The 17,793-nt window shown below is 39.6% G+C and overlaps 1 protein-coding gene across 1 annotated transcript in view; it reads left to right on the forward strand.

Moving 5' to 3' along the window:
• Window positions 1–17,299, forward strand: part of HSDL2 (hydroxysteroid dehydrogenase like 2) — a 66,377-nt gene extending 49,078 nt beyond the window's left edge. Inside the window, exon 11 of the mRNA XM_025935146.2 lies at window positions 13,975–17,299. Within this exon, the coding sequence (XP_025790931.1) occupies window positions 13,975–14,087 (113 nt within the window). The 3' untranslated portion in view covers window positions 14,088–17,299. The remainder of the gene's footprint in view (window positions 1–13,974) is intronic.
• Window positions 17,300–17,793: the final 494 nt, after the last annotated feature.

Raw genomic sequence — 17,793 nt, forward strand, 5'->3', positions numbered from 1 at the left:
TCATAAATTGAAGATCACAGTGCATACTCCGTGCCTTCTAGGTCTTGCTTTCCATCTCCAATCCAGGGTGCTAATGGCCTACATACTTTATGAGCCAATCTGTGTGTGTTACTAATGGTTGAGGTCCCTTCAACTTTTCCTTTTTTTTTTTTTTTACAGTAGTAGTAAATATCCATGGTACAAAAATCAGAAAATACACTTAAGAAAAAGCAAAATAAAAATACTTCTTTATCACACTACTAAGAAATGACCATCAGTCGATTTTGATTTAGAGTCATATATATTTCTGTGAGTATATAAATACTCACACATGGGTCCCCTGGGTGGCTCAGTTCTTTAAGCATCCAACTTCAGCTCAGGTCATGATGTCTCGGTTCGTGGGTCCAAGCCCTGCATCTGGCTCTGTGCTGACAGGTCAGAGCCTGGAGCATGCGTCACATTCTGTGTCTCTCTCTGCCTTCCCCCCGCTTTGCATTTGCTGTCTCTCACTCTCTCAAAAATAAATAAATAAACATTTTTAAAAAATCGTGTTTTTCGGGGTGCCTGGGTGGCTCAGTCGGTTGAGCATCTGACTTTGGCTCAGGTCATGATCTCACAGCTCGTGAGTTAGAGCCCCGTGTTGGGTTCTGTGCTGACAGCTCGGAGCCTGGAGCCTGCTTCGGATTCTGTGTCTCCCTCTCTCTCTGCCCCTAACCCACTTGCGTTCTGTCTCTGTCTCTCTCAAAAATAAATAAACATTTAAAGAAAAATTGTGTTTTTCAAAAATAAAAAATGAATACACATATGTGCTTATAAAAACAGGATTATAGCATTACTACTGTTTGGTAATCTTTTTCACTAATATAACATCTTTCAGTGTTAATGAATAGTTATGTGTTTGGTCATTTTCTTTTATTTATTTTTAGTTTTTTAAATATTTATTTTTGAGAGAGAGTGTGAGTGGGGGAGGGGCAGAGACAGAGGGAGATACAGAATCTGAATCAGACTCCAGGCTCTGAGATGTCAGCACAGAGCCTGCCATGGAGCTTGAACTGACAAACCATGAGATCATGACCTGAGCCGAAGTCGGACGCTTAACCGACTGAGCCACCCAGGCACCCCTCTCTTTAGTCATTTTCAATAGTGCTTTTAGTGTTTCAGTATTCCAACAGCTATTTCCTTATAAAACTTAAAGTGCTTTGTACATACTAGATGATCAGTAAATGTTGGCAAATTTGCATCTTATAAATAAGTAATATTTTGTACTTAAAGATCATTTAAAAATTTACTATCGGGGCCCCTGGGTGGCTCAGTCGGTTGGGCGTCCGACTTCGGCTCAGGTCATGATCTTGCAGTCCGTGAGTTCGAGCCCCGCATCGGGCTGTGGGCTGACAGCTCAGAGCCTGGAGCCTGTTTCGGATTCTGTGTCCCCTCTCTCTCTGACCCTCACCCATTCATGCTCTGTCTCTCTCTGTTTCAAAAATAAATAAATGTTAAAAAAAAATTTAAAAAAAATTTACTGTCGATTTCTAAATTTAGATAACAATAATTATATGCATTATATGCATTGTATGGTTACTATGAGATGAACAATACTCTGAAAAATGCTTTGAGATAAAATATTTTCTCCATTTTATAAAAATGGAGACTGAGGCATTGATGAATTAAATAATAAACCCAAAGTCACAAAGTGAGGAAATGTTGAAGCCGAAATTTGAATCCAGGCTAACTCTTTACTCATGCTCTTTTAATCATCATGTTACTCTGCCTTCCAAAGGTGAAAGAGTCAGGCGGTGACTTTAATTTACGTTTTATTTATGTATCATAAACCTGTAATAATGGGCTTTCCATTTATCTTTCTGTGAATGTGTCTTTGGATTGACTAGGAAAGATCAGTCAGATAAATAAATTAAAAAAAAAGTATTCTTACAAGGTTTCTTTTAGAGCAACAGTGGGTTTGCTTCTGCTTCTTATGTCCTTTCATTCCTACTCTATCCCATCTGCTTTCCTTTGGGCACAATTTAGACCTTATATCTTTGGTTTTTTAAGTTTGTTTATTTATTTATTTATTTATTTATTTATTTATTTATTTATTGGGGGGGGGGACAACAGGGGAGGGGCAGAGAGAGACAGACAGAGGATCCGAAGTGGGCTCTGTGTTGACAGCAGAGAGCTGGAGGAGGGGCTTGAACTTGTGAACTGTGAGATCATGACCTGAGCTGAAGTTGGATGCTTCACCCACTGAACCACCCAGGTGCCCCAGCCCTTATATCTTAATATGGTTTCACTTTTAAGAAACCATAGCCAATCCTGACCTAATTTATATAGCAGATACATTATAAATATAAAAACTTTAAGCAACTAGTGATTTTTAAGCAACTAATCAAAATCTCTCCTTTTGGCCAGTAGAGGCCACTGTATGGTAAAACATTATAATAGAAAGGAAATAAATTGTACAAGATTACCTGATTAATATATGGGAAGAGAGATTCTATATAGGATATTGTGCTTACTAGCAATTTTTTAAAAGTTATTTTTATAAACAGTATTATTGAAATATAATTTATATATCATTAAGTCCACCCAGTATGAGTGTAGTACGTAATTTTTAGTAGATTCATAGAGCTGTACAACCATCACTAACAATCCAGTTTGAGAACATTTTCATCACCCCAGAAAATTCTCTCATGTCTCTTTGTAGTCAGTCCCCATTTTTACTCCCAGCTAGCCAACCACCGATTTGCTTTCTGTCTCTACAGATTTGCTGTTTCTAGATATTAAATGAAATCAAACAGTATATATAGCCTTTTGTATCTGGCTTATTTCACTTACCATAAGGCTTTTGAGATTCATCCATTCATGTCATAGTATTTATCAATAGTTCAGTTCCTTTTTATTGCTGAATAACATTCTGCTGTATGGCTGTACTACATATTATTTGTCTGCTCACCAGCTGGTGGACATTTGGGTTACTTCAAGTTTTTGCCTTTTGTGAATAATGCTGCTCCAAATATTGTCATACATGTATTTGGGTGGATATATATTTTCATTTCTCTTAGATAGATTCCTGAGAGTGGAACTGTTAAAGTTTCTGTATATAAAACTTTTTCAAAAACTACCAGACTGGTTGCTAAAGTAGCTGCACCAATTTTACATTCTCATTAGCAATGTGTGAAGGCTCCAGTTTCTCCAAATCCTCACCAATACTTATTAGTGGCTTTTTTTTCTTTTACAGCTTTATTGAGGTATACTTGACAAAGACTATTTAAGGTATAAAACAGGATGATTTTTTATATATATACACACACACACATTGTTAAGTTACTATAATCAAGCTAATTAACACATTGATCATCTTACATGGTTAACTTCCTTGTGTGTGGTGAGAACACTTAAGATCTACCCTTAGTGGGGTGCCAGGGTGGCTTAGTTGGTTAAGCAACCAACTCTTTTTTTCTTTTTTCTTTTAATATGAAATTTCTTGTCAGATTGGTTTCCATACAACACCCAGTGCTCATCCCAACAGGTAAGCATCCAACTCTTGATCTTAGCTCAGGTCTTGATCTCAGGGTCGTGAGTTCAAGCCCTGCATTGGGCTCACACTGGGTGTGAAGCCTACTTAAAAAAAAAAAAAAATCTACTCTTAGATCTACTCTTAGCAAATTTCACATATACAATGCAGTTTTATTAACTGTAGTCATCATGCTATACATTGGATCCCCAGGAATTATTCATCTTGTAACTGAAAGTTTGTACTCTTTGACCAACATCTCCCTATTTCTCTTACTCCCAACCCCTGCCAACCACCATTTTATTCTCTGCTTCTGGGTTCCACATATAAGTGAGATCCGTATTTGTCTTTCTATGTTTAGGTTTATCTGTGTTGTTACACATGGCCCTGTCTTTGGTACTATAACCATTCTAGTAAGTGTGTGGTGGTACATCTTTGTGACTTTAATTTGTATTTTCTTAATGTTGAGCATCTTTCCATCTGCTTAATGGATATATACATTTGATGAACTTTTGCAGGGGCGCCTGGGTGGCTCAGTCGGTTAAGTGTCTGACTTCGGCTCAGGTCATGATCTCACGGTCCGTGAGTTTGAGCCCCACATCGGGCTCTGTGCTGACAGCTCAGAGCCTGGAGCCTGCTTCAGATTCTGTGTCTCCCTCTCTCTGACCCTCCCCCATTCATGCTCTGTCTCTCTCTGTCTCAAAAATAAATAAACATTAAAAAAAAATAAAAAAAACAAAACTTTTGCTCGTCTTTGAATTGACTTATCATTTTGTTAGATTGTTAAAATTTTTTTATAAATTCTAGATGCATGTGATTTGCCAATATTTTCTCAGTCTGAGTTTTCTTTTCATTTTCTTTTTTTTTTTTTTTTTTTCAACGTTTATTTATTTTTGGGACAGAGAGAGACAGAGCATGAACGGGGGAGGGGCAGAGAGAGAGGGAGACACAGAATCGGAAACAGGCTCCAGGCTCTGAGCCATCAGCCCAGAGCCCGACGCGGGGCTCGAACTCCCGGACCGCGAGATCGTGACCTGGCTGAAGTCGGACGCTTAACCGACTGCGCCACCCAGGCGCCCCTCTTTTCATTTTCTTAATGGTGTCTTTTGAATTACAAAAGTTTGTTAGTTTTGATAAAGTCTAATCCATCATTTCTTTCTTTTACGGTTCATGCGTTTTTTTCAAAGTATTTCATTCTTCTTTATGCTGTTGTGAATGGAATTATTGTCTTTAATTTTATTTTTGAATGATCTGTTCCTACTGTACATAAATATAATTAATTTTGTGTATTAATTTTATATCCTGTGAAAAACCAGTGCAGCCATTTAGCCCTGGGATTTTTTGTGGGAAAATTTTAAATTATTAATTCAATTTATTGTTATATATAACAATAGCTTTTATTTTTTAATAGCTTTATTGAGGAATAATGCACATACTGTACAATTCATCCATTTAAAGTGTGCAGTTAAATAGTTTCTAGCATAGTCACAGATATTTGCAACCATCACCACAGTTACTTTCAGAACATTTTCATCACCTCAAAAAGAAACCCCATACCCATTAGCTGTTAACCCCATATCCCCATCTACCTACCTTCACTCCTAAGCAACCACTAATCTACTTTTTGTCTCTATAGATTTCTAATCCGAACTTTCATGTGAACAGAATAGTATAATGTTGATTTGCTTGTGACTGGCTTCTTTCAGCCTGTTTTTCCTTTTAGCATGTGTTCGAGTTTAATTTAAAAAGAATTTTTTTTAATGTTTATTTATTTTTGAGAGAGACAGAGTGCAAGTCAGGGAGGGGCAGAGAGAGAGGGAGACGCAGAATCCAAAACAGACTCCAGGCTCCAAGCTGTCGGCACAGAGCCCGACACAGGGCTCGAACTCACGAACCGTGAGATCATGACCTGAGCTGAAGTTGGATGCTTAACCGACTGAGCCACACAGGTGCCCCTCAAATTTCATTCTTGATGTAGCCCATATCAGTACTTTCTCTTTTCTTTAGTGGAGATGAAATTCATTTGACATACAGTTAACCATTTTAAAGTGTACAGTTCAGTGGCATTTAATTTAGTGAATATACTATGCTGTGCAACCAGCATTTCCCTTCAGTTTCAAAGCTTATTCATCACCCCAGAAGAACACTCCATACCATTTAAGTAACACTTTTCATTCCAGCCTTCTCCATCCCCTAGCAACCACTAATAATGCTTTCTCTCTTGCTCTCCATGGATTTGCCTGTTCTGGATAGTTCACATAAATGGGATCATGCAACAGGTAACCTTTGTGTGTAGCTTCTTTTACTTAGCATAATGTTTTCAAGGTTCATCTAAGTTGTAGCTTATATCAATACTTCATTGCTTTTTATGACTGAATAGTATTCCATCATAGAGATACGCCATAACTAGTTTATCCTTTCACTGTTAATAGACATTTGGGTTGTTTCTACTGTTTGGCTGTTGTGAGTAATGCTGCTATAAGCATATGTGTCCAAGTGTCTGAGTGGACTTATGTTTTCATTTCTCTTGTATTGCTGGGTCATGTGGTAATTCTATGTTTAACTCTCTGAAGAACTGCCAAACTGTTTTCCACAGCAGCTGTACCATTTACATTCCTACTAGCAGTGTTATGAAGGCTTCTGTTTCTTTGCATTCTTGCCCTTACCAGCACTTGTTTTTGTTTTTGTTTTAATAGCCATCTTGGTGGGTGTGAAGTGATACCACGTTGTGGTTTTGATTTGCAGTTTCCTAATGACTAATGATGTTCAGCATTTTTTCATGTGCTTATTGGTTATATGTTCATCTTCCTTGAAGAAATGTCTCTTCAGGTCCTTTGCACATTTTAATTGGGTGTCTTTTTTTTTTTTTAGCTGGTTTTTATTATTATTTTTTTCCATCCTAGAGAGAGAGAGAACACAAGTGGGGGAGAGGGGTAGGGGGAGAGAGAAAGAGAACCTTAAACGGGCTCCATGCTCAGCACAGAGCCTGATGTGGGACTCTATCCCATGACCCGGGGATCATGACCTGGGCCGAAATCAAGAGTCAGACATTCAACCCACTGAGCCACCCAGTCACCCCCCCCCTTTTTTTTTTTTTTACTGTGTTTTAAGGATTCTTTATATATTCCAGGGGTACCTGGGTGGCTCATTCGGTTCAGCATCTGACTCTTGATTTTGGCTCAGGTCATAATCTCGTGGTTTGTGAGTTTGAGCCCTCATCAGGCTCTGCACTGACAGCATGGAGTCTGCTTGGGATTCTCTGTCTCTTTCTCTGTCTCTCTCCCCCCTGCTCAAGTGCTCTTTCTCTCTGTCTCTCTCTCTGTCTCTCAAAATAAACAAACATTAAAAAAAAAAGCAACAAAAAAAGACCTTCTCTATTTAACATAAGTATTCTCTATACATTCCAGGTATAAAGAAGATATTGTTTATGAAATACATTATTCGCAGATATGTTCTCCCAGTTTTGGGGAGTTATCTTTTCACTTTTTTTTAAATGTTTATTTATTTTTGAGAGAGAGAGAGAGTATGAGCAGAGGATGGGCAGAGAGTGGGAGACAGAGAATCCCAAGCAGGCTCCATGCTGTCAGCACAGAGCCCAACACAGGGCCCAAACATAAAAACTGTGAGATCATGACTTGAGCTGAAACCATGCGTTAGTCACTTAAATGCCTGAGGCCTGAGCCACGCAAGCATCCCTGAGGGTTTTTAGATTTAGCTCTCATATTTAAGCCTCCAATCCATTTTTTTAAATGTTTTATTCATTTGAGAGAGAGAGAGAGACAGACAGAACGCGAGCGGGGTAGGGGCAGAGAAACAGGGAGACACAGAATCCGAAGCAGCCTCCAGCTGTCAGGACTGAGCCTGAGGCGGGGCTTGAATTCACAGACCACGATATTGTGACCTGAGCCAAAGTAGGACGCTTAACCGACTGAGCCACGTAGGCTCCCCAAGGCCTCCAATCCATTTTGAGTTAATATTTATGTATGGTGTGAAGTAGGAGCCCAACTTCATTTGTTTACGTGTGGATATCCAGTTTTCCCAGCACCATTTGTTAAATGGACTATTCTTTTCCCATTGAATGGTCTTGGCAACCTTGTTAAAGATTAGTTGACCATAGATGTACGGGTAAAATTAATACAGAATTACCATATGGGGTGCCTGGGTGGCTCAGTTGGTAGAGTGTCCGACTTCAGGTCATGATCTCACGGTTTGTGAGTTCCAGCCCCACGTTGCACTCTGTGCTGACAGCTCAGAACCTGGAGCCTGCTTCGGATTCTGTGCCTTCCTCTCTCTCTGTCCCTCCTCTCAAAACTCACGCTCTGTCTCTCTCTCTCTCAAAAATAAATAAACCTTAAAAAAAAACTAAAAATTACCATATGACCCAGCATTTCCACGCCTATATTCAAAAGAAAGTAGACTCTCAAATACATGTATACTCATGTTCATATCAGCTCTATTCACAGTAGCCAAAAGTTGGAAACTACCCAGATGTCCATTAACAGATGAATGGATAAACAAATATTATTCAGCCATAAAAAGAAATGAAGTACTGATTCATTGTAGAATGTGGATGAACCTTGAAAACTTAAATAAGTGAAAGAAGCCAGACACAAAAGATCACATATTGTATGAATCCTTTTATATAATACACTGGAATAGGTAAATCCATGGAGACAGAAAGCTGATTGGTGGTTGCCAGGGCCTAGAAGGAAGGGGAACTGTGAATGCATAATGGATGTAGGTTTCCTTTTGAGGTGATAGAAATGTTCTGGGACTAGATAGAGGTGGTGGTTGTACAACACTGTGACTGTACTTAAATGCTGAATTGTTCACTTTATTTTTTTCTTTTTTTAATTTAAATTTCTGTTAAACATACAGTGCAATATTGGTTTCAGGAATAGAATTCAGTGATTCATCACTTACATAAAACACCCAGTGTTTGTCACAAGTGCCCTGCTTAGTACCCATCACCCATCTAGCCCATCTCCCACCCACCTCCCTTGAATTGTTCACTTTAAAAGGATTAATTTTGGGGTGCTTAGATGGCTCAGTTGGTTACGTGGCTGACTTCAGCTCAGATCATTATCTCGCTGTCCAGGAGTTTGAGCCCCGCAGTGGGCTCTGTGCTGACAGCTTGGAGCCTGGAGCCGGCTTCTGATTCTGTGTCCCTCTCTCTCTTTGCCTCTCCCCCACTCACACTCTGTCTCTCTCTCTCTCAAAAATAAATAAACATTAAAAAATTTTTAAAAATAATAAAAGGGTTAATTTTATATCCTCTGAATTTCACCTCAGTTTTTATTTTTTTTATTTTTATTTTTTCAACGTTTATTTATTTTTGGGACAGAGAGAGACAGAGCATGAACGGGGGAGGGGCAGAGAGAGAGGGAGACACAGAATCGGAAACAGGCTCCAGGCTCCGAGCCATCAGCCCAGAGCCCGACGTGGGGCTCGAACTCACGGACCGCGAGATCGTGACCTGGCTGAAGTCGGACGCTTAACCGACTGTGCCACCCAGGCGCCCCACACCTCAGTTTTTAAAAGTATATATTTTTATTTTTTTAATTAAAAAATGTTTAATTAAAAAAAAAATTAACATGGGGCTTGAACTCAGGACCCCAAGATTGAAAAGTTGCATGCTCCACCAACTGAGACAGGTGCCCCAAAGTGTATGTGTATTTTTTTTTGAGAGAGAGAGCACGTGAGAGTGGGGGAGAGGCAGAGAGAGAGGGAAAGAGAGGATCTGAAGCAGACTTTTTGCTGACAGCAGCAAGCCTGACATAGGGCTTGCCCAGGAACCTCGAGATCATGACCTGAGCCGAAGTTAGATGCTTAACCGACTAAGCCACCCAGGTGCCTCCAAAGTATATATTTTCAAAAAGTTTTCTTTGGCCTTTCCCACTTTTTCTCCACAGAGGTGATCTCCTTCAGGTATTTTTGGTATTTCTTTCATTATCTAACTCCACATTTTTCAATGTGATCACATTTCTCAATGTTAGATGTATACCTAATGCTGTTTTGTTTAGATTCAGTAAAGACTGGCAGGTAGGATTTAAGTTCTCTTTATAGCACCTTGATTTTGCTTTACCTCCCCCTCTCCCATCCTCCCAATTAATTATATCACCATTTTTGCTTAAGTCAATACTCTGTGTTTGTTGAAATAATTATGATTCTGATGTAGCTTCCTGCTGAGTCAAATAGTATACTATTATTATGTTTCCTCTCAGAACTTTTCTTTTTCCTGGACGTAATAATTGCCCTATTTTTCCCCATTAGAATAGGTGTAAAGAAACTGAGCAAAATCTTCCTATGCTCTCTTCCCACAACCTTTTGATACACTTTTCCACTGTGCCAGTTGTGTCAGATTACCTGTCAGTCTACTTTTTTCCTGGAGCCCTTTGTCTTGTTATAATAGACAGATAGGCTCATTAAGCCTGCCACGCAGCTGTGATCCTAGAAATTTTTAACTCTCTCCAGCACTGAACCTCTTTTTTCCCGTGTCTCATGTTTTTTCTTGGCTTACATCCTCTTTTGGTGGCTGGCACACATTCTCCAGTAGCTTCACAAGAAAGGATACAGAAGAGGTAGTATTTTGTGAGTGTCTAAAACTACTTGTATCCCACCAACACATTGTTTGGCTGGGTAGAGATTTCTGGGTTGAAATTCATTTTTCTTCAGAATTGTGAAGCCATTGCTCCATCTTCTAAGGTTACCGTTGAGAATTTGGTACTATTGTTGTTCTTAATCTTTTGCGTCTACCCCCTCTTCTTTCTAAAAGCTTTGGAATCAGAATGCTCTCTTTCTCTATAGTGGTTTGAAATTTCACAATGATGCAGGGTCGTGTGGTCTTTTTTCTTTTTCTTTTTCTTGTTTTTTTTTTTTTTTTTTTTTTTTTTTTTTTCATTTTCCTGGGTATTTGGTGGGCCCCTGGGAATGTGTCTTATCTCTTTGATCTCTCAGTTCTCACTTTCTGGAGAAAACGTTTGATCTTTCATCATCTCTTTCTTCGGTTGCACATCTCTTTGTATAACCTTTTTATTTTTTGGGAAATTGATTCACCTTCCTATTTTGAACTATTTTCTTTTTTTATATAGTAAGGAGAAACTTAATTTGGAAAGACTGTTTTTGGGGGTGGTGCATGGAGAGAGACTTTTGCAATGGGAGGGGGATGGTTGCAACAGAGAGTTGACTTCTGTGACCAGAGATCTGCAAGTGCCTCTTTCCTATTTTACTTTAGTATTATCTGTCAACTTTTTAATTTCCAGACATTCACCTTTGTTGTCATTGTTTTTTTTTAATTTCATTAATTTATTTTTTCTTTTCAAATTTTAATTTGAATTCTAGTTAGTTAACATACAGTGCAGTATTGGTTTCAGGAGTAGAATTCAGGAGTGATTCGTCACTCACATACAACACCCAGTGCTCATCCCAACAAGTGCCCTTCCTAATGCCCATCACCAGTCTATCCCATCCCCTCCCCACCTCCCTCCATCAACGTCAGTTTGTTCTCTATCATTAAGAGTCTCTTATGGTTTGTTTCCCTCTCTTTTATTCCCCCCCCCTTCTCATATGTTCACCTGTTTTGCTTCTTAAATTCCAGGCATTGTTTCTTCTCTTACCGTCCCCTTCCTACTCACTCAATCCCATTTTGTTCGCCTTCTGCTGCTGATTCTCTCCCTTCCCTCTCATTTTCCTCCCCTACCCCTTTAAGTTGCTTCCTCTTTTTGTCCCTCTTTCTCTAGCATTCTGTTCTTAATACATTGTTGTTATGTCTTCTCTTAACAATAAGGACATGAATTATGGAATTTTTTATTTTTCATTTACTTTGTTTGAGTTTTCTTCAGTGCCTCACTTTGTTTCCTCCAGATGGCTTTTACCTGTGTGTTTTGTTGTCTCCACTTGATGTCCATTCTTTTTTATTTAATTGTTTTTAATGTTTATTTATTTTTGAGAGAGAGATTAGACAGTGTGAGCTGGGGAGGGTCAGAGAGAGGGAGACACAGAATCCAAAGCAGGCTCCAGGCTCTGAACGTCAGCACAGACCGTGAGATCATGACCTGACCCGAAGTTGGACACCGAACTGACTGAGCCACCTAGGCGCTCCTTTTTTTTTTTTTTAAATGTTTTATTTATTTTTGAGAGAGAGAGACAGAGCATGAGTGGGGGAGGGGCAGAACAGTCAGTGATTGTAGGTTTCCAGAGAGCTGTTCTGTTCATTTATTTATTTATTTTTTAACGGTTTTTTTTGTTTGTTTTGTTTTTTTTTGTTTTTGAGACAGGGAGAGACAGAGCATGAACAGGGGAGGGTCAGAGAGAGGGAGACACAGAATCTGAAAGAGGCTCCAGGCTCTGAGCTGTCAGCACAGAGCCCAGCGCGGGGCTCAAACTCATGGACCGCGAGATCATAACCTGAGCCGAAGTTGGCCGCTTAACCGACTGAGCCACCCAGGCGCCCCTGTTCTGTTCCTTTAAAGAACAAAGATCGGGGCGCCTTGGTGGCTCAGTCAGTTAAGCGTCTGACTTCAGGCCCAAGTCATGGTCTCACAGTTTGTGAGTTCGAGCCGCACATCGGGCTCTCTGTTGTCAACACAGAGCCTGCTTCGGATCCTCTGTCCCCCTCCCTTTTCCCTTCCCCTGCTTGGGCTCTCTCTCTCAAAAATAAATAAACATTAAAAAAACCCCAGATTTTCCAGTATCCTCAATGTAAATAAAAATTACCCTTTATTTACTTATTTGTAGATGTTGGTATCTTAACATCACATTTCCATAGAAGGTTGCACAGCTCAGTTTATTCATTAAAGTAAAAGAATTAGACTTGATTCTTTCTATCCCTAAGCAATCTATAATATTGTGTTACAACCCCTACATAGAATAATTTAAAGGTGTTTTGGTATGCCTGTGGCTCTGTCAGTCAAGCATCTGACTCTTGATTTTGGCCAAAATCATGAGTCCCAGGGTTGTGGGATCTAGTGCCACATCAGGCTCTGCCCTGAGCATGGAGCCTGCTTAAGATTCTCTCTCTCCCTCTCCCCCTCTCCCTCTTCTCCATCTTCTCCCTCTCTTCCCCTCTCCCCTTCTTCTCCTCTCCTCCTCTCTCCCCCTCTCCCTGTCTCCCCCTCTCTCCCTCTCTCCCTCTCCCTTTCTCCCCCTCTCCCTCTCTCCTCGTCTCCCTCTCTCCCCCTCTCCCCCTCTCTCCCTCTCTCCCTCTCCCCGTCTCCCCCTCTCCATCTCTCCCCCTCTGCTCCTCTCCTCCTCTCGTCCTCTCCCCCTCTCTCCCCCTCTCCCTGTCTCCCCTCTCCCCCTCTCTCCCCCTCTCCCCCTCTGCTCCTCTCCTCCTCTCCTCCTCTCCCCCTCTCCCCCCCTCTCCCCCTCTCCCTGTCTCCCCTCTCTCCCTCTCTCCCCCTCTCCCCCTCTCCATGTCTCCCCCTCTCTCTCTCTCCCCCTCTCCATGTCTCCCCCTCTCCCCCTCTCCCTCTCCCTCTTCCCCTGCCCTCCCTTCCTCCCTCTGACCCTCTTCCCAGCTTGTGCGTCCGTGCTCTCTCTAAAATAAATATATGTTTTCTAATTTTTAAAAAGAAGAATTTAAAAGTATTTAATATCTCAATATATATAAACACATTAACCCACACAAAGATCCTGTCTGTGTGTGGCCCAGTAGAAGTTTACTAATGTACCAGACATATATTGTGCCTGCTGGAGATGTGATCTATATATAAATTGGCATGCTATAGGTCAGAAAACTATAAATGAGAATCAGAAACACCTGGCTTTGAATTGCAATACCATTATATACACGCTATGTGACATTGGGGAAGTCAAAATCCTCTCAGAGCCTCAGTTTCCTCATTAACTCCACTATGTGCCAGACCCTGTACTAACACTGGAATAAGAGTAGCAAACAAAAAGTTTACTCCCTCTGTGGAGCTTCAGTTTATTTTATGTTGTTATTAACTACAATTCCATTTTAATACTCAGGTTTTACATCCTGGCATTTCTGTGGTTAAAATATTGCTAACGCTTTTGTTGTCCCTACCCTATATTTTTAATGATAATTTCTTAAGAATATCATATGTATTTACAACATTTGATTTTTTTTAATATAAACCTGAAATGCTAAAGTTTAATGAACTAGTAGATTGGAAAATCAACTAAAGTAGGTAGATTTGTTTACTATAATTCATCTGAGGGCGATGTACCTTTAATGTACTGTAACTTGTATATAAATATTGCATCTTCAGCTTTTTGATATAATCTTTTGCTGATTGTTGTTTTTACATTCTCTCTCATACTATAATATATTTTTAACATCTAAGCCTAGGAATTGGGATTCCCAAGGTACTGATAAAAAAAAATTATGGAATAGAAATTTGTGTGCTTCCAAGATTTATAGAACTCAAGGAGATTCTTTTTATAATGTGTGTTCTTGAAGTGGTATATCCCTAAGGGCACTAATGGATGCTTTTCCTTCTCTCATTTTCTCATTTTAGGGAAACTAAAACCAACAATGGCATTCATGTCAGGGAAATTGAAGATTAAAGGAAACATGGCCCTAGCAATCAAATTGGAGAAGTTAATGAATCAGATGAATGCCAGGCTGTGAAGGAAAAGGGAAAAAAAGTGTTGACTGCCAAGCTTAAAAAGTAAAAGGGCTCAACAGTTAAAAATCTGTCTGTTTTCTTCTCTGTCATGTTATAAGGATATGCATGTTTGTTCTGGAAAAAATAGAATTTCTGTATCTATAAGACTTGAAATTGTAATTAAAACAGCTAGCTAACATAAGTTTCATTACATGGAATTCTAAGACAGTCTGCCTTTTGTATTTAGTGAGTTTTGCCCTCTGAGCTCTATATTTCATTCACTATTTTCTAGGAAAGTTATTATGAGCAACTAATCAGGTCCCAGCAGTAAAATTAGCTCTTTTCAACACTTTTTCCCTTATAAAAGGAGACTAATCTCTTTTAAACTTTTCAGTTTTGGATTGTATACTAATGAAATCTGAATGATATTTTAGATTTTTATATACTTTTTTAAAAGAAGATCATCTACAGTGCATTTTCACAGAAATCACATAAACTACTTAATAATACTATTTGTGAAGACTAATGAAACAAAAAGTTTTTCATTTTAACTAGATTTCTAGGTATGTTACCTATAGTAAAATATTATTAATGTAATTCAAGTAATTATAGTATGTATCTTCTTTTTAAAGTATGTAATAATGTCCTCAAATAAAATAATTTCTCCCCAGAAGTATGCATTTGGTCACAGCATTTTACAGTGAACATTAGGGATGCCTTGCTGACTCAGTCTGAGGAGCACGTGACTCTTGATCTTGGGATCATGAGTTCGAACCCCACATTGGGTGTAGAAATTACTTAAAAATAAATAAAAGCTTTTAAAATGAGAACATTAGAATAGTTGGTTGTTACGGGCTGAACTGCATGCTCCAAACTCATTTGTTGAATTCCTAACCCCAGTACCTCAGAATGTGACTGTACTTGGAGATAAGGCCTTTAAAGAAGTGATTAAGTTAGAATGAGACTTTTAGGGTGGGCTCTAATTCAGTCTGACTGGGTTCCTTATAAGAAGAGGAAATTTGAGATAAAAGACCAGGGACGTACACACAAAGTAATGACCATGTGAGGAACAGCAAAAAGGCAGTCATCTGTAAACCAAGGAGAGAAGCCTCAGAAGAAGCCATCCTACCAAGACTCCTGCTCTCCAGAACTGTAAGATTTCTGTTGGTTTAGCCACCCGGTCTGTGGTGTTTTGTTATCGTAGCCCTAGCAAACTAATATAATGATTTGTTTTTCTTTTTTTAAAAAGCTAAGGATAAAAAAAAACCAAGAAACAACCCTTTCCTTTCATTTCATATGTTAAAAATTCTTGCTCAGAGATGCCTGGGTGGCTCAATTGATTAAGCGTCTGACTCTTGGTCTCAGCTCAGGTCATGATCTCATGGTTTGTGAGTTCAAGCCCCGCATCTGGCTCTGTGCTGACAGCACAGAGCCTGCTTGAGATTCTCTCTCTCTCTCTCTCTCTCTCTCTCTCTCTCTCTCTCTCTCCCTCCCTCCCTTTCTTTCTCTCCTCCACTTGGGCTCTTTCTCTCTCTCTCTCAAAATAAGTAAACTTAAAAAAAAAAAACTTGCTCGGTATAATTCTTTTACTTCTCATTTTACATTCTCTAATATTACTGAGCTTAATTCTGGCATTCCATAGAATCATAATATTAAAAAGCATTTATCTGTATAGTACAAATGAGGAAACCTGATCAGAGATGGGAATAGACTAGCCCAAAGCCAAAATTAACAGTCCCTATCTAATGAAAACCTCCCAGGATATTATCGTTGAATAGAACCTGAAGACTGCCTCCTCATTCAGGAAGCCCAGATGGATTGCCTTTGGGGTGGCAGCCTCACAACTGCCTTTACATCTGCCAGTCATTTCTAGCTACATGAAGATCCCAGTCAGATGTTGCCAGCAGACTCGTTTTCTGCTGAAGTTTTAATTTTTTTTAATGTTCATTTTGAGGGAGAGAGAGAGACAATGTGAGTGGGGGAGGGGCAGAGAGCGAGAAGGAGACAGAGTCTGAAGCAGGGTCCAGGCTCTGAGCTGTCTGCACAGAGCCTGATGCAGGGCTGGAACCGAGAGATTATGACCTGAGCTGAAGTCAGAGGCTTAACCGATTGAGCCACTCGGGCGCCCCTTTACTGAAGCTTATTAAAGACTTCTCTTTTCTGTGCCTTCTCCTAAGTGTCTCAAAGCTTTGGGAAAATAAAAAGTAGAAAATCTTGTGAGACAAGAATTCTGGGTTCTGATCACTCAAACATGAACTTGCTTACTGAGGCTTTAGAACATTAGGAAAAAGTATTTTCACAAGGGCCCTGGTATTCACATCTCTAATTGAGGAAGTTGGGTTAGGTCATCTGCAGCCCCTTTGTGCTCATTATCACTAAGAAGTTCTGAGCCATCTGCAGTATTGTGTCAGAAATAAAGGTGGCCACACCTAGATTCCTGAAGCCTTCTTCTGCCACATCCGCCAGATGCCTTGATGAATTCACCTGTTACCTTTTTTTGGATCTTAGCCATCAGCTGCATTGAAGTTGTGGAACCTCCCATAAGTTTTGAATGGCCATGTTGTGTGTTGTCCAGCAACCAGTTGAAACCTATTTCTGAAATTAAAAGGTATGAAGGGAAATCAAGGTCACTGGGCTTGTGAGTGATCGAGTGAAGTTATTTAGACATTTTGAAGATGGTTTGTTGCTAGTAATCCTATATTTCAACAAATCCTCTTATAAAGAGCCTCTTAAGCAGAAGGAAAAATGTCTTTTTTTCCTCTGCCTATCAAGTTCTCAGTTGGAGCCTTGTAAATTAGATTAACAAAAGATAGCTTAAGAGAAAAAGAAAGACAAGTGTATTAACATGTACATTACACAATTTGACAATAAATTATATTTTTAAAAAAGTGCATTACAAATATACGTGGGAGTATTCAGACATGAGTAACTCAAAGGGGTGGTTAGAACTTGAGCTTATATAACATCTTAACAAAAGAAAATACATTTTTAGAGAAATAATACCAAAAGAAATGAGTTTCTAGGGTGGCAAATTGTGCAAAAGAAAATACATGGTAGCAAGGTTAGTTTTATAAGAAATTGCCAAGGCGTGCATGGGTGGCATCTGACTTTTGATTTTGGCTCAACTAATGATCTCACGGACAGTTGGTGAGTTTGAGTTCTGAGTTGGGTTCTGAGCTAACAGTGCAGAGCCTGCTTGGGATTCTCTCCCTCTCTCTCTGCCTCTCTCTCTCTCTCTCAAAATAAATAAACTTAAAAAAAAAAGAAAAGAAACTGCCAAACTGTTTTCCAAAGTGGCTGTACCATTTTGCATTCCCACTGGCAATGAATTAGTGTTCCTGTTTTCTACATCCTCTTCAGTATTTGGTATGGTCAGTGTTGTGGATTTTGGCCATTCTTTTTTTATTTTTTAATTTTTTTTTTTAATGTTTATTTATTTTTGAGACAGAGACAGAGCATGAATAGGGGAGGGGCAGAGAGAGAGGGAGACACAGAATCCGAAACAGGCTCCAGGCTCTGAGCTATCAGCACAGAGCCCGACGCGGGGCTCGAACTCACGGACCTCGAGATCATGACCTGAGCCAAAGTCGGACCAGCCACCCCGGATTTTGGCCATTCTAACAGGTGTGTAATGGTATCTCATTTTAGTTTGCAATGCTGAACATCTTTTCACATGCTTCCTTGCCTCTCTATCTTCTTTAATAAGGTGTCTATTAAGGTCTTTGGCCC

Source organism: Puma concolor, chromosome D4 (genome assembly GCF_028749965.1).
Source record: "Puma concolor isolate L17-30 chromosome D4, mPumCon1.1.hap2, whole genome shotgun sequence".
In the NCBI taxonomy this organism is placed as follows: Eukaryota; Metazoa; Chordata; class Mammalia; order Carnivora; family Felidae; genus Puma; species Puma concolor.